The sequence below is a fragment of the Sprattus sprattus genome, assembly GCF_963457725.1.
Source record: "Sprattus sprattus genome assembly, chromosome: 18".
In the NCBI taxonomy this organism is placed as follows: Eukaryota; Metazoa; Chordata; class Actinopteri; order Clupeiformes; family Clupeidae; genus Sprattus; species Sprattus sprattus.
Genome location: NC_137916.1, coordinates 1,920,001 through 1,944,147, shown reverse-complemented (window position 1 = coordinate 1,944,147; position 24,147 = coordinate 1,920,001). Strand labels below are relative to the sequence as shown.

Here is a 24,147-nt window from a genome sequence, read left to right as displayed (position 1 = left end):
GTTACTTAGAAGAAGACCATAGAAGACATTTCTCCAAAATACTTATTTTTAAATTATTTTGTTGCCATTTCGTTACTTCTGCTAAGAAAAAATAGTTCTTCAAGCAGATAGAGTTCCAGGTGTTGCGTAGCAACGCATTACTTGCTGACTTCAATTCAGTTTCCTTTACGTTAAATGGTGGAGCACTGCTGCTCAAAACTCTCCAGGGACACATTTAAACACGTGGTTGTGTATGTGTGTGTGTGTGTGTGTGTGTGTGTGTGTGCGTGCGTGCGTACCCGCGTGTGTGTGTGTTTGTGTTTGTGTGTGTTCCCACAGGTATGATGTAGTCATCAGTGCATGCTCCCTCAAGCCAGACCTGGCCATACTCCCCTACGGTGATAAGACTGAGGTGGGTCGTGCACTGCCTCCCTGTCTGTCTGTTTATGTTATGTGTATGTGCAGTGGCGATTTTAGCCTGAAATTTCTGGTGGGGCAATTTTTTATGACGTCATGTCACCATCACATATATAGAGGTAGCTGATTATTATAAGCAGTAGGCCTATATAGACCAGTAAGATATGATATGGGCTGCATGGGAGCAGAAATCCTATTTCAAATACATTTCACATGCTTCAGCGCTCAACAAAGATGTTGTCTATAATACAGCATTAAAGTAAAATGAAGCAACAAAGTAAAATGATTAGACAGACACATAGCTCAAATAACTTGCATAATTTATTAAGCTTGTGGCACACGTGTGGAATACAATATGAAGCAAAAGGCACAACTGAAACAAATAACAGCAACAAAACATGCTGCTTAATGAACTGTCAGGGAAAAAATCCTATACTCTTACTTAATCCTATACTCTTACTTAAGTTTTGTTAGAATAACTTAGAATAACGACGCCACAAATCAGAGTAAAGTTTAACAGATTGTTTTACGCCCTGGATCCTAGGCGGAGAATCGCTTCTGCCTGCCTACTGACCAAAACAACCTTTTATTGAACATCAGTGGTTTACAAAATACATTGACCACTCCCAGGTCCTTAACGATTTTGCCACCTGTCTTTTCCCTCCAATAATGAGAATTTAACCTAAGACCTCTCAGCCCAAAACCTGGGTAACTTCCTGAGTTCAAACACAACACAAGAGAGAAAGAATTCACAAAACACATGGCATTCTCAATCACTATCTCAGTCTATTTCTAAACATCTTATGGCGCGTCTAAGTTTTAGCATCCCTCTTTCTCTCAGACACTGCATTCCTTTCAACAGAACAAACAAACTGATGGAGAATCCATTTACAGACTTAAAACAACCCTCATGATAAAAACTAATACAGCATATATCTTTCATATGAACAAAACTCTGTTTTTGCAGATCGCATCCATCAGCTCCAAAAAATCTAAAAAGTTTGACTCACTGAATTGTAGTGTCTTTTCAGCCTGGTGTCGCCCTCGCACATCGTCTCAAAGTTTGCACTTCCCACAGAGCTTTATTCAAGATATCAGCCTCCTCAGTACCAAACGATTCTCCTCTGTCTGTTTGTTGTGCTCTAAAACAGGGGTCCCCAACCTTTTTTGCACCACGGACCGGTTTAATGTAGGCATTTTTTTCACGGACCGGCTTCAAGGTGTCATTTTACACGTCTTATTAGTCACGTCATCCATTCATATTGATGTGAATCATTCAATGGACCCTTCCACAAACTCCGCCCCCCTTAGCAACGCTTGCTATATAAGTCAAGCATTCACGTTTCCCAGGTTCTCAGCATTGGTATGAATGGCGTGGCAACATGTTTTCAACCATGTCAATTTCAGCCCTACCCAAAGAAATCACAAGCTTTTTTTGGAAAAACGGCAAGATCTCAGATCGAAGCAATACATGCCGTGTTTGTAGACAGACAAATGCTAAGGCTAACAGGTTCATTCCAGCTATGTTTATGTGTTCTAATATCTACACAGTCGCCGCTACGCAAACGTGTAAGGTGGTAAAACTGAATCGTATTTTAAGCAAGGGTTTTCTCACGTTTTCGATGCAGTGGGCAGATTTGAGCGACATAGCTTCTTGGAACAAACGTTGGTGCTTCTGTTTACGTTGCTGACATTCAGTTGATGGGGGGGGGGGGGGGGGCGTCAACATTGTTTAATCCACAGCAGGCATTTCTCTCTCTGGGTCTTGGGTTTCGGGAAGGGATAAAATGTTACCCCTCCCTCCAGCCTTTTTGGATATCGGCTGTCAGAATTACACACTCCATAAGCGCAGCGTTTCATTTTCTCTTCTCGAGCAGACGTCTCTCTCATTGACTTCCAGTCATCAAAATGGTTCGCTTGACTGAGGTCCCGAGCTTAGTCACCGTTGCTATGCTATGATTTATCAGTTACCGTTTTGGGGAGTGGTCGTGGAAGGGTCAATTGCACCCGTGAGGCAAGCGCGAGTTTGATAGAATGAAGCCCAGTCTGCTCATACACAAAAGCTAACATTAACGTTAGGTGGAGTTAATTTGCGGCCAACACCATTGTATAACGAACGTTAAGTGCATGAAAAATACAACTCACCATAACTCTGAATCAGTGCTTGGTGTCCATGTGCCGAAGCAGTTTTAAAGGCTTCATTGGCTCGTTTGCTAGCTTGTCGCCACATATTAAACAGAGCGGACTTGGTGCGTGAGAATCACCTGTTGCGATAAACCCAGTGGTGGTCCGTCAGGGCCTTCAAGGCCTTCTCTGCTGGCCTAAACATCATCAGAAAATAAATGTAATAAAATAAATTTAATTTTAATATTTTCTTTTCATAAATATGTATTAAATGATTCCCCATAGTCCATTATCTTCATTTCATGCTTCCAGCGTTGTTCATTTATGTTAGAGCTTTCATCCAATCATATTTCCGCTATCATGTGTTGCCACGCTCCTTGAAATCTTCCCCGAGAACAGAAATCTTCCCTGAGGCCTTCAGAATTCACATTGAAGGCCCGTGTACATCTGATTGGTTTTCACAACTGGCTGTTTCAGTTCATTTAAGTTGAATGAACTGAAACAGACAGTTGTGACAACCAATCAGAATTCGAGTTGGCGACACTGGGCCTTCTAGAAGGCCCGGAAGATTTCTTTTCTCGCGTTGAACGTGACACGTAAACGTCCTTTGATTGGATACTGAGGCAGACCGGTGCAGTGCTTCAGTGCTCAGTTTAGATGGCTAAAACTACGTACATCGGTTTCAATGCTTATTCTTCTAGTTGTTTCAATTGGTAAGACTAAATATAATTACATTAACCAACTCAAATAAATTAGTTTACACAAACTTGATAATTCCAGTTTTTGATACAATTACAACGCCATTTTCAAGACGGAACTTTCAAGAAAAACTGGATATCGTGAGGATGGGAAGTTTAATGAAACTGCTTTGCAGGTGGGACAATGCGATGTTACTTGTTAAACTTGTTAAAGCTCACATTGAGTCACATAGGCTACTTTTGGTGGACTTAATAAAACTTTGTAGACTAATCCCTGAAAATCGCCTTTTATTTTTAAGTTGTGACAGTAATATCCAAGCGATCATATAACTTAGAGTTTACTACTCTTAATGTATTGTTAATACGGGTGTATTGATTTGAAATGCTCCGGAAATATTAATAAAGTCTGTTGTACTCGACTATGTTAAGGTGATGCAATGCTCACTTATACTCCCTTTCTGTATAAAATATACTGGTTCGAGAGCAATGGCGTCATAATGATGGTATTAGGAGGTGGATTCACTCAGTTTAACATCGTGTAGGACATCGCTGAAGGCCTAGTCGTGAAATGCACGGACCGCCACTGGATAAACCCCTATCTTAAGTATGACTCCTGGTATTGTCTGTTAAAAGAAGCTTTCTCTTTTGAAGGTCGTAGGCTCCTCTTTTGGCTCCTTAGTTGGCCTTTTCATCTTTGCAAAGAAGCTCTCCAAAGATTTTTTTTTGTTTACTAATTTTCGCTAGTTTGCAGGCTTATTTTTTGAGTGACGCATCACTTGAACTTGACAAGCGTCTTGACGTGACAAGAGGCACAGGCGAATGTGACGTCTGGGAAAATCAGCGCATTTTTCAAAATAAAACACCTTTCAGACGCTAATAATTAATACAGAGGGAATTGATATAAATTATTTATTCTTTCTGTGCGGCCCGGTAACAAATGCCTCACGGACCGGTACCGGGCCACGGCCCGGTGGTTGGGGACCACTGCTCTAAAATGTTCCGCTGATATGCACTATTTAGCTGTGCCATGATGTTAACCTGCCCAAATTTCAGGGTGCAATTGATATGGGATTTACAGCTTTCGTGTTTCAATGCTCTGTCTGCCAGATGCTCCAGGTATTTGAATCCATCCGTCGTCCGAACTGATTCTGCATTAGCACCAATTCCAAAAAGAAGGCATGGGAAACAGAACAGTGCTCGTTTTGATGTGCTAGCAGTTAGCCATGTCTTTCTGTCATACCATTCCGTCTTGAAAATTCGAGTAACTTTCTCACCAGGCTGCAGCAGGATCATGTCGTCTGGTCTGAGTGGCCCCAAACGTTTAATTTCTAAGTTATCTTCCAATGAAAATGTATTAAATTGCACCCTCAACAAATAGTCTACATTATTCGTTGTAGTCTGAAAACACTTCCAAAATACTCAAAAACTAGCGATAGCTAACTAGCAGTAACGTTACTGGCATTGGTCTGTCTGATATGATCTGACTATGTTTTTTTTTTCTTGGTCACGGGGGACAGTTCTTGCTGTTTTCGCAATATTTGAGTCGAGTTGCTAGGCAGATTTCATGGGGCACATCTAAAAGTGCCCAATCTCCCAATGTTAACTTTGGCCTGTGTGGTTCACGCTCATTGGTGTTTCCATGGTAACAGTCTTAAGCTTGGGCAGTAGCCCCACCGGAAAGGTACGGACAGCGGAGAGCAGCATTTCACAGAGCAAGCACACAGACAGAAAAACACACGAATCAAATTACTCCAAAATAAGACTTTATTGCAGGGCTCTTCAATAGACGGCCCGCGGGCCGGATCTGGCCCTTGTGATGCTTTGGACTGGCCCCCAGAGTGAGCTCCGGTAGCCTCATTCAGTTGTACACTCTCATGTGCATTGGGTGGCGGTATGCACCATATAGGTAGTGGTATATATTTTTTCCTACTCTGATATATATGGCCAGAAAACCTTTGCCTGCAAGATTTTCTTAAACAGTTGATCAGTTATTACTTAGAAACATTAATTCTTGTGGAAACCACTTGTAATGAACCGTAGCTTGTTCGAATTGTTTACTTTGAAGAATATGCTAAACGCTAGCGCTGCCTCTATGGAATTTCCCCTATAAGTTAGCATTAAGCTAACGTAATTTCTATCACAGTTACTCATGCAATGTTAAGTGATTGTTTTTAGAAACGAATGTTACGAGATGAGATTACCAAGATTACTCAGTATGTCTGCTCAATTTTACAGTGCTTCTTAAGTAAAGGTTTGAAAAGAACTTCAAGCTTCAGACTTTCTCTTGATAAAACTGTTATCTATCTGCCAAGCCAATTTAGCAGGCTAGAGGGACCATGCCACAAACAGAGAAGCACGGGCAGAATAGTAAAAAAAAGAATTGGTGCACTTGGAAGTTGTTTGCAATGCACTTTGTTGGTGGAGATACATTTGATTCAGCCTGTCACTCAAATCAGTTTAATCTTAAATATTGAGGATAATGACCAGTAAAGTTGTGTTGGTACATCTATGTACAATGAAGTGCATGTTTTTGTTAGTTAATTGCATTTCTTCAATTGTTTGTTAATATGGCTTGGTTATTGCTCACCTGGTTTGATTTTTGAATCCCTGGGCCTATGCGCCTCTAGCACTTACAACAGTGACGTGCGGTGAGGTTCGCAGCTGGTGAGGCACAGAAACCAGAAGTGATTACGTCATTCCGATCTCTAGTTGTTTAAAAAAAATAGAAATGTATACATCATACATGTATGTATGCTTATGGTTTAAAAATTGTCATCTCACCAGAACTGAAAAAACATTATGTTTTATTGTCTAATAGTATTACTTTTAAACGATTATTATTATAAGAAGTTATGCGGCTCAATAGTCAACTGACTTTTACAAGGCTATAGGCCTACAGCTAAACGTACAATCGGTGTGGTAATTGAACTTTTACACCGTGTCAAATTAGATATTAATAGTTACAAGGTAGCGTATTTAGCCCTCCCACCAATGATATGGCTCATTTCAATTTGTCTAGGGAAAATATAACCTTTTACACAACTCGGCAGTGATGGGCAGTAGCGTCACTACTTGTAGCGACGCTACTAGCTGAACTACATTTGTCAGTAGCTTGGCAGTAACGTCGCTATTTACCAAGTAACTTTTCAGTAGCTAAGCTCTTTTATTGATCAAGTACCGCAGTAGCGTCCTCGAAAGCTACTTATCCTGGACCTTTCTGATGTTCATTCATAACAGGCTTCCCTGCAGCCATCAAACACAAAAATTAAGCAGTACATCACTTTAGGCGAGACGAGTAAAAATAGATAGATAGATATCGCATTTCAAGTACACCAGACGCTGCTCATACATTTAAAATGAATTCTCCCCTAATTTTAAATGGGTAGTTTGCATGCAGATTCTAGACAACCGGATAACTAGATTGCTGTTGATATTTAGATACAGCTGAAGATGATGAAAGTTAATGACATCCAACACAAACATACGAACACACGAATTTCATCCATTCAACCGTTTTTATCTGTTTGTTTTAACAGTTGTGTTGATCCCTAAAATTGCATTGACTTGGCATGCAGTTTGTTTAACTGAAAGTAGCTTCTAATGTATCAAACTACTTTTGAAAGGTTTATGTAACTTAGCTTGCTACTTTTTTTTTGAGTGGTAGCTTCTGTGTAGTGAAGCTGAATTGTTGTATTTTGTTGAATTGTTGAGCTTTATTGTAGAGTAGCTGATAGCTTAGCTCACTACAAATATCAAGTAGTTTGCCCAACACTGCAACTCGGACACTTAAATTCGAAGTTGAGAAAAAAACACTTACATATTTATTTACACAACGTATTAACAAGCAAACAGTTAAACACCACAGACATAGTACACAATACCAAAATGTTCTACTGACCGGTATAATTTAAAGTTGGTGCACTTTCGTTGGAGCTCGTAATCCATTCACGGCTCCCCTGCACCTAGCAGCCTTTAGCGAGGTTTGTGTTGCGTATGAATAGCCTATGTCCCGTTGGGAAACGTGAAACAGTCCATTGCAAATGTCAATACCTTCGGTCCCGTCGTTTGAAGCAAACATTTTAGCTCCGCCATTGGTCTCCCATTATTAGTCATATCACGTTTCGACTGCTTCAGCTTAGCAATACAACCTTCCATTTTCGCCGTCAAGCAGAAGCCTAGAAGAAGCCCAACTTTAAAAACAACATATACCCGACAATTGCGCTCTCGCTCGCCTCCCTTCCAGAAGCAGTGGTACTGCCTGCCTCAGTAACAATACTTTTCAATGCGTTTTGAGCTCAACTCAAAGGTTCTACGCTTGCGCATGCGTAAAACCCAGTTTGGAGTGATTGCGCAATCCTTACTGAGGCACTGGCTCAGCTGCCCATAGACACCAATGCATTTGCCTCAGTCCACAGCACGTCCATGTTTTCAGGAAGCGGAAATGCTCAAATTCAGCGATTTTAATAATAAAAAGGCTCGAAATGATCGGAATCCTGCAGAAATTACAACCATACCACAGATTAGTAGAGAAATATGAATATTTATTTTATAATATATATATATATACATATTTTTTTCTGCCTCCCCTGCCTCCAATGACTGCACGTCCCTGACTTACAAAATAGAATATATTGACTCCTTCAGTATGTTGTTGTAATTTCTTTATAAGTTACCTTGATTACTCATATCCTCCGGCCCCTGACTTTGCCTCAGTTTCAAGAACCGGCCCCAGCTCCAAACTAATTGAAGAGCCCTGCTATATTGCAGTGTTAATTTTGGCAGGTATTTTTGATTTAGTCTTAGTCTTAGTCTTTAGACGAAAATGCATTTTAGTTTTAGTCACATTTAGTCATTTTAATCCTTCTTAGTTTTAGTCTAGTTTTCGTCGACGAAAACAAATTTCATTTTAGTCTAGTTTTAGTCGACAAAAACAAATTACATTTTAGTCTAGTTTTAGTCACATTTAATAGACATATTAAACTCCTTTTCTTACCTTCTCAGGCCCAGGGACCCCCTGTGTTGTGTCTACAACTTCATAATACTCTAACTTACAGTACTTAAGTTATCCTTAGATTTCCTTCCCAGTATAGGTGCGTCATATGTAGGAGGAAGGAATGAGTTATCTGACACATAAATGGGCAAATCTCTGTCTGCATCTCAGTTTCCAACAAAAAGAAACAAAACTTTGTCTCCAGTCAGTCTATTTATTTTTTGACAAATAAAACGTCACACATATTTACAAGACACATCACACTTATCTCTTAACTTTTTACAAATTGTGCACACATGAACAGTGTTTGTGTGTGAGTGCGTGCGTACAAAAAACAAGTTGTGTGTGTGTGTGTGTTCGTGTAGGCTTTTTGTTTGTATATGTGTGCATGGATGTGTGTACAAGAAATAAGTGGTTTAACAGAAACAGTATAACAACCACACACAAAAAAACACACACTTTAACAATTAAAAAGGGCAGTCATAACAGCAACATGAACCCCCCACCTCAAGTCAGCAGAATAGTCTACCTATCTCTATTCAGTTTGAGAAAGGGACTTCTCTCCAAAATGAGCCTTGCTCTATTTCGCCGACCACGAGTTAGGTCACCGGTTATGCTAAAAACCCTCTCTGCAAATGCTTGGGATGCTGGCATTGCCAGAAGGTCAAATGCAAAAGGTTTTAGGGTCTGGTACACAGAAGAACCCTGTGCGGCCCAAAAGTCAATTGCGCTCTCTTCATGTATGGGCTGAGAAAGCTGCTCCTTGAACTTCTGAATCTCTTGCCTGACAGAGGGCTTTGGTCTTAATGGACGGCTTGTCCTTGCTTTCGAGAAGAACCGGAATCTCGGACGCTTTGAAGGTGGGGCTGACTCGGCTGCCTCCTTTATCTCTTCTTCTTCCCCCTCATTAGCATCATCATCATCATCATCCTCCTCCTGCTGCTGCTGTATTATTGCTTGAGAAATGTAATCTTCGGCTCTTCTCTGAAGCTCTTGGATTTGCCTGTCCTCATTCTCTATGAGGGTTTCAGGTGAAACAGTTGGATCCAAGAAGCATGCAGCAGTGGCGAGGGGCGAGAACTTGGGATCCATTGGATCGAGGAAGCAGCTGAAGCGCAGCTCAATGTTTGCCTTCATCTTTTGAGCCAGGCCAGCTAGGTCCTTGTAGCCAGTGTCCTGGGGGAATTGGGACAGGTGAGCACTCAGGTCACCACCAGGGATAGGGACATGGTGTCGCTCTGCAGCATCTTGGTGTGCTCTGCAAAGGGGAGGAGCAGGTCTCTAAAAGCAGCCAGCTTCTGCCACTCACTGGGCAGGAGACAGTCCCAGTCCATCCCATCAGCAACCAGGATAATGGAATCTTTCACCTCAAGAAGACGGGTTACCATCTGGTAAGAGCTGGACCATCTAGTGACGCAGTCTTTCACCAGAATCAGTCCACACAGCTGGAGCAGTCGCTCGGTTGCTACAGATGACTTGCGGAAGAGCCTCACAAGTCCTCTTACTTTATCCAAGAGTCTTTTCACACCTTGTTCCTTCTGGGTCATGTTCACAACAAGTTGCAGCGTATGAACAACGCAGGGTGTCCTCTTTATGGCTCCGTACCTAGATAGATAAGACAGAGACAAAGAGAGAAGAAAGGCAGTTTATTAATCATCCAAGGGAAATAAAGTTGCCACAAGCAACCCAATAAAATCACAATATACTATGTATTAACACACATCATCATAACACCATAGAATTAATAACCAAACATAGCTCAATGACAGACATTATCTAGCCTACAACTTAAACAGCTACGCACAAACAAATATAATTTACCTTTGCTCTTCATCAGCTTCCTCAAATTCCTCGTCACTGCTTTGGACTTCGCCATCCTCAGAACTGGGCTCATCAGCATCTTCACTCTTGAATGCTGCAACCATGTTGCTCCCGTTATCGGTTATTACTGTAAGAATTTTCTCTTTAGGTATTCCCCAGTCCTCTGTGCATCTGTCGACACAAGTTTTTATACACTCTGCAGTGTGTGGGTGGGAGATCTGCTCCAGCCTCAGCAGTATGTGTCTTGCCATGTTTTGCTGAGTGCAATAATAGCATGCACTTATGGCAAGGAATGATGCTGTGAGCCCCTTTTTTGTCCATATGTCCAGTCCAATTGTCAATTTGCGTGCTGTGGCGAGTCGATCTTTACATTTCTGCCTTTCATTATTGTAAAGTCTGTCAACTGAATTAGTAATTTTTGCTTTCTTTGGTATGGTCAACTTCTTGTCAATTACCAGCATCATTTTCAAAAAATCTTCGTCCTCAACTGAACGGGCAGGTAGGCCAGTGCGGCCAATCCACTCGGCAATAGCCTCCTCTTTGCTGGTTTGTTCGGCTGAGTCGGCTTTGTACTTCAATGGTGAAGTGAAGAACGATTGAATAGATGGCCCCATCCTCTCTGGATCAGGCTGCCGTTTTTCTGGTCTGGTTGTGTCTGGGATCTAGGTGAAAAAATTGTGGATACAATTAGTCTCTAGGGTTAGGATATACAGATCTCCTAGTTACAATCATACAATGTAGTTGTGGGACGCTAGGATGACAAAGGATGGCGATTCAAATCCGTCACCCATAACGGCTCAACGCATTCCAACGCGACACACCTTTCACACGTTCGCGTTGGAATGCGTGAGCCGTTAAGGGTGACGGATACCCATTAACTTTGAATGGGGGGTCGTCATCCTTTGCAGAACTGAAGAGCTAGCATGATTTGTATGTAAACTGTGTAAAACATGTCTCAAAAAGGCGCCTGCATTAAAGCTGCACCTGGCTCACTCAAGCTTGAGTTGTTGCATCTGATCATAAAACACTAGTATATGCCTACCGCTGAATTCCGATCAATAAAATGTAAATAATCCGTTTACGGCAATGCTTAATTAACAGTATTGCCATTCAAATATAAGAGAATATCAAGTCTAGATTTTGAAGATTCCATACGAATTGCTGTGCAATCTGATAAACAACCAATTTAGCTAGACAGCTATATTTGACAGTGGGAAGTGGTGCTCATGATAGACAATGATATGTACCTCATTGTTAGCTATCTACAAATGTTGTCAATAGCTAACAATGAGCTAACAATGAGGTAGCATAACTAACCATGAGGCAGAATAGCTATGGAAGTATAACTAACCATGAGGCAGAATAGCTATGGTAGCATAACTAACCATGAGGCAGCATAGCTATGGTAGCATAACTAACCATGAGGCAGCATAGCTATGCTGCCTCATGGTTAGTTATGCTACCTCATGTTTAGCTATCTACACATGTTGTCAATCATTTGCCAAGGCTAACAGGGAGGCTTAAATCAATAATTATTAACTGGATATACAAGTTGACATCCTATACACTCGACTGCCCCATTTTAAATTGAAACGTTAGCCGATGCTTATAACTAGATATCATTAACATTAACAAGCCATCATTGAGAGTTACTAGCGAACTTACCGTGGCATGAACTTCAGGATGGTGGGCTTTAAGGTGCCTTTTGAGGTTCGTCGTGTTTTTACCACTGATTTTAAAACCGCATGATGTTTCTCCAATGATCACGGTGCATAGGGTTTTCTGCTCCGTCACACTATACTTGAAGTGTGTCCAAATATCCATTCGCTTTTTGCGTCCAGAAGCTAGACCTTGAGCCATTGCGAGGTTGTCGTTAGGGCTTTCTAACTATCTATCTCTCTCTCACACTATCTATCTCTTTCTCACTATCTATCTCGCTCTCTAACTAACTATCTTTCTATCTATATATATCTCTCTCACTATCTATCTCTTTCTCACTATCTATATATCTATCTTTATCTATATCTCTCTCTATATCTCTATCTATATATCTCTATCTATCTATATCTATATATCTCTCTATATCTCTGTCTATCTATATCTATATATCTCTCTCTATATCTCTATCTATCTCTCTATATATCTCTATCTCTCTGTCTATCTCTCTCTATATCTCTGTCTATCTCTCTCTATATCTCTATCTGTCTCTCGCTCTCGCTCGCTGTCTCCTTCCATCTGCGACTCAAATCTCTCAACACTGGGGTATCTAGCTACGGTGACGCTGATCGAATAAGGTCAATACATGAACCGGAAACATTCAACCAAAACCAATGATGTTAGGTGCGTGCAAGTTTAGTAAAAAAAAAAAAAATAAGTATTGTGACTTCGTCAAACACAACATTTTCGTCTCGTAAACGAAAGTTAAAATAGATTTAGTCTTAGTTTTTATTTTCAAAGATCCGTTTTCGTCACGTCTTAGTCTCGTTTTAGTCATGGGAAAAAGGTCGTTAACGAACAATTTTCGACATAGTTTTCGTCGACGAAATTAACACTGCTATATTGCTTGTGAGTCAAGTTTATTCACACACACATTCACGCTACTTTGCATAAAAAATTAAATAAAATATATTTTGCCGCAAAGTACGAATGTATTGAGCTTTCTGCACAACAGCGCCATCTCGATCTGGTGGGGCAGTGCCCCCGTGCCCCTAATGTAGAAACGCCACGGTGTGTGTGTTTGTGTGTGTTTGTGTGTGTGTGTGTGTGTGTGTGTGTGTGTGTGTGTCTGCCTGCCTGTCTGCCTGCCTGTCTGCCTGTCTGTCTGTCTCTGTTATGTGTATATGTGTGTAATGTGTTTGTGTGTGTGTGTGTTTGTTCCTGTTCAGATTGGTGAACGGGGACTGAACCTGTCTGGCGGACAGAAGCAGCGGATCAGTTTGGCCAGAGCGGTCTACTCAGACCGGGACATCTACCTGCTGGACGACCCGCTGTCTGCGGTGGACGCCCACGTGGGCAAACACATCTTCGAGGAGTGTGTCAAGAAAGCCCTGAAGGGCAAATCTATCATCCTGGTCACGCACCAGCTACAGGTAACACCACTCTCCCCTAGTGGACATACACACTCAAGACTCAACTCAACACTGTCTCCGACTGACTATAAACACTCAACTCAACACTGTCTCCGACTGACTATAAACACTCAACTCAACACTGTCTCCGACTGATTATAAACACTCAACTCAACACTGTCTCCGACTGATTATAAACACTGAACTCAACACTGTCTCCGACTGATTATAAACACTCAACTCAACACTGTCTCCGACTGACTATAAACACTCAACTCAACACTGTCTCCGACTGACTATAAACACTCAACTCAACACTGTCTCCGACTGACTATAAACACTCAACTCAACACTGTCTCCGACTGATTATAAACACTCAACTCAACACTGTCTCCGACTGACTATAAACACTCAACTCAACACTGTCTCCGACTGATTATAAACACTCAACTCAACACTGTCTCCGACTGATTATAAACACTCAACTCAACACTGTCTCCGACTGATTATAAACACTCAACCCAACACTGTCTCCGACTGATTATAAACACTCAACTCAACACTGTCTCCGACTGATTATAAACACTCAACTCAACACTGTCTCCGACTGATTATAAACACTCAACTCAACACTGTCTCCGACCGAATATAAACAGTACACTCAACACGGTCTCCGACTGATTATAAACACTCAACTCAACACTGTCTCCGACTGATTATAAACACTCAACTCAACACTGTCTCCGACTGATTATAAACACTCAACTCAACACTGTCTCCGACTGATTATACACACTCAACCCAACACTGTCTCCGACTGATTATAAACACTCAACTCAACACGGTCTCCGACTGATTATAAACACTCAACTCAACACTGTCTCCGACTGATTATAAACACTCAACTCAACACTGTCTCCGACTGACTATAAACACTCAACTCAACACTGCCTCCGACTGACTAATCAAATCGAATCAAACTTTATTTTACGCCGCATTTCAGACACGTAGGCCACACAATGCGCCTCACAGTAGGAAAGAAAAGTTGTCGAGTCGCTAGTTGTTTATCATAAAGGATGCTTTGCAATGTGTATGATGTGCAATATGTGCTTATGTTATGTAAACAACATGTAAACAACATACACATACTTCACATTCAAATGCTTAGAAAACAATGTGTGTGCATATAAGCTGAAAACGCAAGCAGTGTTTCATCTCTGATGTCAGTTTGTGTAAGCATGTTTGTGTAATTTGTTTGTTTGTGTAAGCATGTTTGTGGGTTTGTTCATGAGTGTGTGTGAATGCGCATACATGCCTGATTGTGAGTGTGAGTGTGTGTGTGTGTGTGTGTGTGTGTGTGTGTGTGTGTGTGTGTGAGTGTGTGTGTATGTGTGTGTGTGTGTGTGTGTGTGTGTGTGTGTGTGTAATGAGTGTGTGAGTGTGTTAGTCAGTGCGGGCACATGATGGCAGCACTCCGATCCTATCCGATTCTCTCCATGGGGTCTCCATGGGGGGTTAACTGCTCTATCTCAAAGCACATGGAAGTGACAAAACTAGATCAGTTCAAATCAAATGCGGAATGTTTACATCTGCTACCGTTGATTATACAGTAAATACGTTGTGAAATGAAACAAAACCGTTGATTATACAGTAAATACGTTGTGAAATGAAACAAAAACACACCACAGTTAAAGTTGTATGGATTACATGACTAACAACGGGTGGAAAAGTAATATGAAAATATTTGTTCACTGAATTAGCGCGTTCTGTCCCAAACATTTGCGTTCCAGTTTCTAAGTTTCACTTTCGCTTTCAGTATTTCAACGTGAATGAGAGGGAGCACAAGAACTGAGCGTCTAGCAGCGTTTATCATATCATATACATTATATATGATGCATGTATATGTCTGTGGGCACGATCTCAAGCACGTGCAAAAGTTGTTGTTGTCCAATTTGAATCAGATACGAGAGACACATGCGCGCCCAGTCCAATTACCAGCAGAATCGAATCGTGTGTCCAGGGGTTTACATCGGAGTCCAGTGGGACTCAAGTCGGACACAATGAATCTAGTTCTGGGGAGACACATGTGTCCAATATCCAATTTAAATCGGACTGAAATCGCAAATTGGACACATGTGTCCACACTGAGTGTACATGTGGTAGTGTTTGTTTTGACAGAGACAGGAGTCCCAAAGTCCCCAGTCAACACTGCTGTCCTCACGTCACCTCCCTCTCTCTTAGTCATGGTTGAACTATAGCCTCCACTAACACCTCCTCTCCTCTCTGTTTCTCTCCTCTCCTCTACTCCTTTCTCTCTTCCACTCCTCTCCTCTCCTCTCCTCTCCTCTCTTCTTCTCTCCTCTCCTCTACTCCTTTTCTTTTTCTCTCTTCCACTCCTCTCCTCTCCTCTCCTCTTTTCTCTCCTCCACTTCTCTCCTCCTCTTCTTTTTCTCTCCTCCATTCCTCTCCTCTTCTCTTCCCTCCTATTTTATACTCCTTCTCTCCTCTCGCCTCTCCTCTAATCCTCCTCTCCTCCCCTCTCCTCTTCTCTACTCTTCCTCTCCTCTCCTCCCTACTCATCTCCTCTACTTCTCTCCTCCTACTCTCTCCTCCCCTCCCCTCCACTCCTCTCCTCTCTTCACCCCTCCTCTCCACTCCTCTACTCCTCCTCTCTCCTCCCCTCCCCTCCACTCCTCTCCTCTCTTCACCCCTCCTCTCCACTCCTCTACTCCTCCTCTCTCCTCCCCTCCACTCCTCTCCTCTCCTCTACTCCTCCCTTCTCTTCACTGGTGCAGTATCTGGAGTTCTGTGACAACGTGCTCCTTCTTGACAGCGGTGAGGTTAAGGAGGCAGGAACACACAAGTCTCTGATGAAGGCCCAGGGGCGCTATGCACAGCTCATCATCAACTTCCAGCTGGAGCAGACGCATGTACGTCAAACACACACACACACACACACACACACACACACACACACACACACACCATGCTCCCCCTCTCAGTCTAGTACAGTACGTCAGAAACATACACACACACACACATACCTTTCTCCCCCTCTCAGTCTAGCACAGTACATCAAACACACACACACCACGCACCCCCTCTCAGTCTAGCTCACTGGATATAACACTTACACTCTGGATAAAACACTTGCAGTTAGTCTGTGTGTTTCTAATTGATGTATCTCTCTTTAAGTCTGTGTGTTTCTGATTGATGTATATCTCTCTTTAAGTCTGTGTGTTTCTGATTGATGTATATCTCTCTTTAAGTCTGTGTGTTTCTGATTGATGTATCTCTCTTTAAGTCTGTGTGTTTCTGATTGATGTATCTCTCTTTAAGTCTGTGTGTTTCTAATTGATGTATCTCTCTTTAAGTCTGTGTGTTTCTGATTGATGTATATCTCTCTTTAAGTCTGTGTGTTTCTGATTGATGTATATCTCTCTTTAAGTCTGTGTGTTTCTGATTGATGTATCTCTCTTTAAGTCTGTGTATTTCTGATTGATGTATCTCTCTTTAAGTCTGTGTGTTTCTGATTGATGTATATCTCTCGTTCAGTCTGTGTTTCTGATTGATGTATATCTCTCTTTAAGTCTGTGTGTTTCTGATTGATGTATATCTCTCTTTAAGTCTGTGTGTTTCTGATTGATGTATCTCTCTTTAAGTCTGTGTATTTCTGATTGATGTATCTCTCTTTAAGTCTGTGTGTTTCTGATTGATGTATATCTCTCGTTCAGTCTGTGTTTCTGATTGATGTACGTGTCTCTTTAAATCTGTGTGTTTCTGATTGATGTATCTCTCTTTAAGTCTGTGTGTTTCTGATTGATGTATATCTCTTTAAGTCTGTGTATTTCTGATTGATGTATCTCTCTTTAAGTCTGTGTGTTTCTGATTGATGTATATCTCTTTAAGTCTGTGTATTTCTGATTGATGTATATCTCTTTAAGTCTGTGTGTTTCTGATTGATGTATATCTCTTTAAGTCTGTGTGTTTCTCATTGATGTATCTCTCACACACACACACACACACACACACACACACACACACACTGTGTGTTTCTGATTGATGTATATCTCTTTAAGTATGTGTGTTTCTCATTGATGTATCTCTCTTTAAGTCTGTTTGTTTCTGATTGATGTATCTCTCTTTTAGTCTGTGTGTTTCTGATTGATGTATCTCTCTTTAAGTCTGTGTGTTTCTCATTGATGTATCTCTCTTTAAGTCTGTTTGTTTCTGATTGATGTATCTCTCTTTTAGTCTGTGTGTTTCTGATTAATGCATTTATGTTTAAGTCTGTTTGTTTCTGATTGATGCATCTCTCTCTAAGTATGTGTGTTTCTGATTAATGCATCTTTATGATATGTTGGAAAATAAGGAACCGCCGGATGATCCTCAGCCAACTAATGTTCCAGAGCCGCCTGCAGACAAACACGGCAACAACGGAGTCAGCAACCCCGGTACCCAGAATGTTCCACTGCGGCCTCACTGCCTCACAGTTCTGACAGGAATTAGTAGTTACTCAACACTGTGGAACTGCTGACAGCATTGCAGATCTACTGACGGACATCTAGAGATGCTGTCAGGAGTTCCACACTAGTCTTACAGAGCTGTCTGTGTGTTATTACAGAGGTGTGTGCAGGTGTGTGTATTGTTTCAGAGATGTGTGTATGTGTGTGAGTTGCTCCAGAGGTGTGTGTGTGAGTGTTGCTCCAGAGGTGTGTATATGTGTGTGTGTGTGTGTGTGTGTGTGTGTGTTGCTCCAGAGGTGTGTGTAGGTGTGTGTATGTGTGTTGCTCCAGAGGTGTGTGTGTGTGTGTTGCTCCAGAGGTGTGTGTAGATGTGTGTGTGTGTTTGTTGCTCCAGAGGTGTGTGTGTGTGTTGCTCCCGAGGTGTATGTAGGTGTGTGTGAGTGTTGCTCCAGAGGTGTGTGTAGGTGTGTGTGTGTGTGTGTGTTGCTCCAGAGGTATGTGTGTGTGTTGCTCCAGAGGTGTGTGTAGGTGTGTGTGTGTGTGTTGCTCCAGAGGTGTGTGTGTGTTGCTCCAGAGGTGTGTGTAGGTGTGTGTGTATGTTCTGCTCACGAGGTGTGTGTAGGTGTGTGTGTGTGTGTGTTGCTCCAGAGGTGTGTGAAGGTGTGTGTGTGTTGCTCCAGAGGTGTGTGTAGGTGTGTGTGTGTTGCTCAAGAGGTGTGTGTAGATCATCTGTCTCCTCTCCCCCTCAGCCTTTGACATGTCGGATGAAGTGAAGAAAGGAGAAGAGGCTCCTGACAGGACAGGTGAACTTTTAATATCACACAACTACTCTAAGTGCATGTGTAAGAGTGTGAGTGTGTGGGCTTGTTTGTTCGTGTGTGTGTGTGTGTGTGTGTGTGTGTGTGTGTGTGTGTGTGTGTGTGTGTGTGTGTGTGTGCGTGTGTGTGTGTGTTAAAGTGTGTTATAGGAGTGTAATATGCAGATGTGTACAAGTAGAGGTTATATACTTGTGTGCTCAAATGTATACGCACACGTGTGTGTGTGTGTGTGTGTGTGTGTGTGTGTGTGTGTGTGTGTGTGTGTGTGTTTGTGTGTGTGTGTGTGTGTGTGTGTGTGTGTGTGTGTGTGTGTGTGTGTGTGTGTGTGTGTGTGTGTGTGTGTGTGTGTGTGTGTGTTTGTATGTGTGTGTGTGTGAGCAGATTCGGACAACCAGCTAGTCAAACAGGAGGTCGCTCAGGAGGGATCAGTGTCACGTAATACATACCACCAGTACTGCAAAGCTGCAGGAGGTTAGTCTCTCTCTCTCTCACACACACACATACACACACACACATACACACACACACACACACACACACACACACACACACACACACCTACCCACACACACCTACACACACACACACACACACACACACACATATACACACACATATCACATATGCATGGATGCCAAAGGCTAGGTCATCGTACTTGTGCTCTTCAGGTTCCCTATCGCAGTAGCTGCGATACAACAAATGGGACTTGACCTAGTGTCACAGGACCAATCGAAACACTATTCACTTACGCCAGAAGGCAGTAACACGTCAAATGGCTATCCTGAGCCCTCCCCCTCAGGAGCCCATAAATCAGGGTCTGCGATGACGTGACTTACTCTTTCAAAGACGTTGCGTGCGAGGTGGATCATTCGGTCTGACTCTATTCCCAACGCTCACTGTTTGTTCGCTCGTGTGCAATTGTATTCTTGTTTTACTCATTATGAGTTGGTGAGTTCTCAGGTTCCTTAACCTTCACTAGCTCTCGAGTGCTACGAATTCGACTTACAGTACAGAAAGTCGAGTTTACTATCTTAGATGGTTAGCTTGCCGGTCTCTGACTAGCCTGCTAGCTTTTTGCTAACCTCGGTGAGGCTGTTGGGACCATGGATTTCAAATTCGAAGAGCAGCAGAAAAGCCGTGAGGTCTTCCAGGCCTTGATGCCTTGCTCCAGTGGGTCCGACCAGCAGTCCTCTTCGGGACAGGCAACCCCGTCCTCAGGACAGAAGCGGAGTGGGTTCCGCACACCCGCCCCTCCGGCCAAAGTGCAGGCGCGTCGGGGCTGGAACAGAAACCCCTTCCGCTCTGCTACACAGCCGCCAGCTCAGCAACAGCCCACTAAGTGCACGACCCAGGGCGCTACCCACGCCTCATGACAGCATGCCGCTTGTTGTGGGAAGGGCCACCACAAGAATCCAGCCATCTGATCCAATACGGTCGCTGAAAACACAGGGGGGAGAGGTGGATCCCCAGCCACCACCCAGAAAACCACTTGTTGCACTCATGCAAAATTCATGTCAGCTTTGTAATAAACAGGGAAACTCGGCTTTGTAACAAACAGGGAAAAGAGTGCTCTGCATCCTCGCCAAGTTCCTAGGCATGGTACTAGACTCTACCTCAATGAAGGTCAGTCTGTCCCCAGTTCGAATAAAGGCCATTCAATCATGCGTACGTCAATTCAGGCTAGGACGGACAGTCTCGTCCCTTTGCTGTCAAAGACTACTGGGCATGATGGCGTCAGCCGCGATAGCTCTGCGAAGCTCAGTTCCACCAAGGACAGGCATCGCAGAATAACGGTGAACTCCAGATGCCCTGGCAATGTGGAGAACACCGCAGTTCTTCTCAGCGCCGGGACTATGGGCAAAGTGACACGCCGCGTTGTGGTAACCACAGACGCATCCACAAGGGGGTGGGGCGCGGCCTGCGAAGGAAGATCTGTGAATAGTCGCTGGTCTACAGCGGAGGACGAGTCATATATAAATGTATTAGAACTGCATATGGTGTTCCTGGCACTACGACACTTTCTGCCCAGGTTAAGTGGTCATAATGTGCTGGTGAGGACAGACAACACTTCTGCCATGGCTTATATCACCCACGAAGGAGGAGTGCGCTCTCTGTCATTGTATGGATGGGCAAGCCGCCTGCTCCTGTGGGCGGCGGCTCATTTCCGTTACCTCAAAGCAGTTCATATACCAGGCCACTTCAACTACGGGGCGGACCTTTTATCAAGGGGCAACCCTCGGGCGACGGACTGGTGTCTCCACCCTCAGGTGGTCGAGCAGATATGCTTTAACAAGCAGGGGTAAATCTGTTTGCCAACAGGGAGAACACCTGTTGCCCGCTCTGGTTCTCGTTGGGGGGCGATGACCGCCCACTGGGCGTGGTAGTGCTGAGCCACCAGTGGCCAAGCTTGTGCCTGTATGCTTTTCCCCCGATCCCTCTCCTCCCACAACTGTTAGGCAGGATAGGGGGCCAGGGCAAGGAGTTACTGTTGGTGGCCCCCCACTGGCCCAGTCAGCCGTGGTTGGCGATTTGGTCAGAATGTCTGTGCAACCATCATAGGAGTGGCCTCTGCGAAGAGTCCTCCTATCACAGGCGCACGGGACGATCTGGCATCCCCAGCCAGAGCTGTGGCAACTCAGAGCTTGGCACCTGAAAGGAGCAGGCTCCTAGCTTCAAATCTGTCTCACTCAGTGGTGGTTACAATACAGAGTGCTCGGGCGGCTTCGACCCGGTCTTTGCATACGCTAAAGTGGCGCATTTTAGAGCGTTGGAGTGTTGCGCGTCAATGCGCCCCTATCAACTGCACACTAGGCGTCATCTGAGAGGCCTAGCGAGACCAATGAGCGAGACGGTGCGCCGGCCAATGATAGTCCACCTCATTTGCATACCGAGACAAGAATGAATACAGAAATAAATGCAGCCAGAAATGTAAATGAAGGAGAAAGAAATGTAAAAAGGTGCGAGAAGAAATAAATACGGTACGGGAAATAGTACGGTAAAAAATGTGTAAATAAATAGAAAAATAAAAGGAGGAAGAAATGTATTTGGGAATTAATGTAAGCGTAAATAAATGTAACAGTAAATAAAAAGGACTCATTTTCTGGTTGTCCAAAGGCAGAGTTTTGTCCAGATTCTATGAACTTATATATGAAATTCATGCGTTCCTTATCAGGATTTTTCATTGATGATTGGCTTCTCAATTTGTCTTATCTGGCCGATATCTTTTCATCCCTCAACAAACTGAACTTGAAATTACCGGGACGGCACGACAATGGTTTGGAAAATTGTTAAGGCTTTCCATAGGCCCACCCATACCATTAGCAATGTTGAAATGTTAAGACATGTTTTGTATAATTTGGAATCTTTTTGTAATTACTTTGTTCCAATATTGCTGGTTAATTTGAATGTTGAAAAGAAGAATAAATGGGCTATATGGTTTTTTCCCCCCAATAGCCTACATTAAATGTCCAAAAAGGCACTTAATGGATGCCTCATTTAAATATTGCTGGTTCAATTGCATTGTTTTTCATTGTTTAAAACTTAACAATTGTAATAATTGTTCAGAGAGAAGTGATCACTCAGTCTGAGATAGCTTATTAACCACTGGCAGTAGGCCTACAAGTTCTGAAATAACAATAAAATATAATTTATAAAATAAAATAACAATAAAATATCCTCATTAATGGTCAAACCCACCTTTATTTTGTTATTTATTGTGACGTGAAAATATAAATAAATCTGCCATATTTTCAACCATTTCAGTTTCATGAGTGAATGTCTGTTTCTAAAATGATACAAATCAAGTCTGTAATGTCCTGTATTTACAGCAATACCCTAGCATAATAACAGATTAATTCTAGTACAGGAGAGACTTTTCAATAATTAAAAAGCTGAGGTGTATATATCGGTATCGGCAATCGGCCAAAATGAGCTTGTAAATACTGGCATATCGGATATCGGCTAAAATTCAATATCGTGCATCCCTATTAATAACGCGTTAAACTGACAGCACTATTATTTATGAATAATGTCTATTGGCTTGTGACTTTTAAAATATGGGTCCCCAGAAAAAAAAGTTTGGGGAACACTGCCCTAATGGATACAGTCCCATTTGTTATATCGCAGTAACTGCGATAGGGAACGTCTCTGTTACATATGTAACCTCGGTTCCCTTAGGGACCAGATATGGGCCATTCTACCGAATTCGTGTAATATGCAGTCCCTCAACAATAAAAACTATTTACAAAACAATTAGGTATTTAGGCATAGATATTTAATTAGAAAATGTTATGGTCTATACTGCCCTACAAAGCAAAAAGGCAGTAACTGCACAGAGCACTAAACTGAGAAAAATGACCTTAAAGTTATCTTGTTGTCCAGCCCAAGTAGTTGTAGGTAGATTATTGGACATGAGGCAGTATTGTAACTCCATATAACCTTATTCTTTTCAGATATTAGTAATTTGATAATTTTTTGTATTTTACCCCCTTTTTACAGTTACTGTATTTTTGCTCTGTATTACTTTGTATTACTCCTACTTCCGAAGGTTCCATACCAAGTAAGAAGGCAGTAACTTAATACAGTAATGGCGTTTACTGCCTTTTTGCTTTGCTTTACTAGCAGTTTTTGTAGTAACTGTACAAACACCCAACAATTTTCTCCAAAACGACATACATTTGAGATGAGATGTTTTGTTACATGACAAAGAATGCTTTGAATGTTACAAAAAACACAATAACTCATTTTCGCCAAAAAATGCAGTTACTGCCTTTTTGCTTTGTAGGGCAGTATATAAACCCAATGCATTACATGAGATAGTGATAAGCTAAATATATACAAAATCATCATTTATAGGGTACTTTCTATTGGGAAGTAGCTGTCCCCAACCCTGACATCTAAATTTCAATGCCTTTAAATAACACTTTTCAATTTTTTTTTTTTTTTTTCAATGATTTAATTTCAAAGATCTTTATGATTGGGTTGAAACAGAACTCGGAATATTTAGATTTATTGTGGGTTTAATTTTTAAATCAATTTACTATACTCAAAAAATCATGTCCCTAGTTTTCATGTCACTACCGAAACACAAGAGTTTTAGTCCATTGGCTGAGCCTGTGTTTTAGCCACGACTCTGCATTTTTGACCATGCAGTGACACTGCATCTCTGTCCCTCATGGCTGAATGGTAAGTAGCTAAATCCCATAGTTTTTATATAAATGTGTTCCAAAGTCTGAAAATCGACGTGTAACCTTAAGAATTGTCACTACCGAAACGCATGTTTTCTTCAATTAAGTAAACCTTTTGGGGTTTCATGGAAAATCTTATGTTTGTATGTGTGTTCACCTCTTCAAATATTTGTTTGCAAGCCGTGTGCTTGCTAGAATTATTTATTTATGCTTAAAGTTAGCTAGAATTGTCACTACCGAAACAGTCACTACCGAAACATATGGTAGTGACCAGATGATTTCGGTAGTGACAAAATGAAATGGTAAGTAGTTCAATCCCATAATTTTTAAATAAATGTGTTGTGTGGACTAAAAGGCGGACCAGAGCACCTTTTGGATGATTTTGGGAGAGAAATGAACATCCATCCACCAGTGCAGTCACTACCGAAACAGTGCAGTCACTACCGAAACAGATAAATTGAACTTGAAAATTTGGTAAAAAAATAATTTCTATGGATTTCATTGTGAAAACCTTCAAGAAATATTTGTAAAAATACTCTTCAGAGAAGGGAAGGAAACACAATCTGAACAGGTCAATAAT

At 42.1% G+C, this 24,147-nt stretch overlaps 1 protein-coding gene across 1 annotated transcript in view; it reads left to right on the top strand.

Annotated features, from left to right (window-relative positions):
- Nucleotides 1-24,147, top strand: part of LOC308379824 (ATP-binding cassette sub-family C member 12-like) — a gene marked incomplete at both ends in the record, with an annotated part of 79,980 nt that overhangs the window by 35,029 nt on the left and 20,804 nt on the right. The window contains 6 exon segments of the mRNA XM_080857087.1: nt 319-391; nt 12,915-13,118; nt 15,893-16,027; nt 17,458-17,551; nt 18,313-18,366; nt 18,763-18,852. Of these exon segments, the coding sequence (XP_080713213.1) occupies nt 319-391; nt 12,915-13,118; nt 15,893-16,027; nt 17,458-17,551; nt 18,313-18,366; nt 18,763-18,852 (650 nt within the window).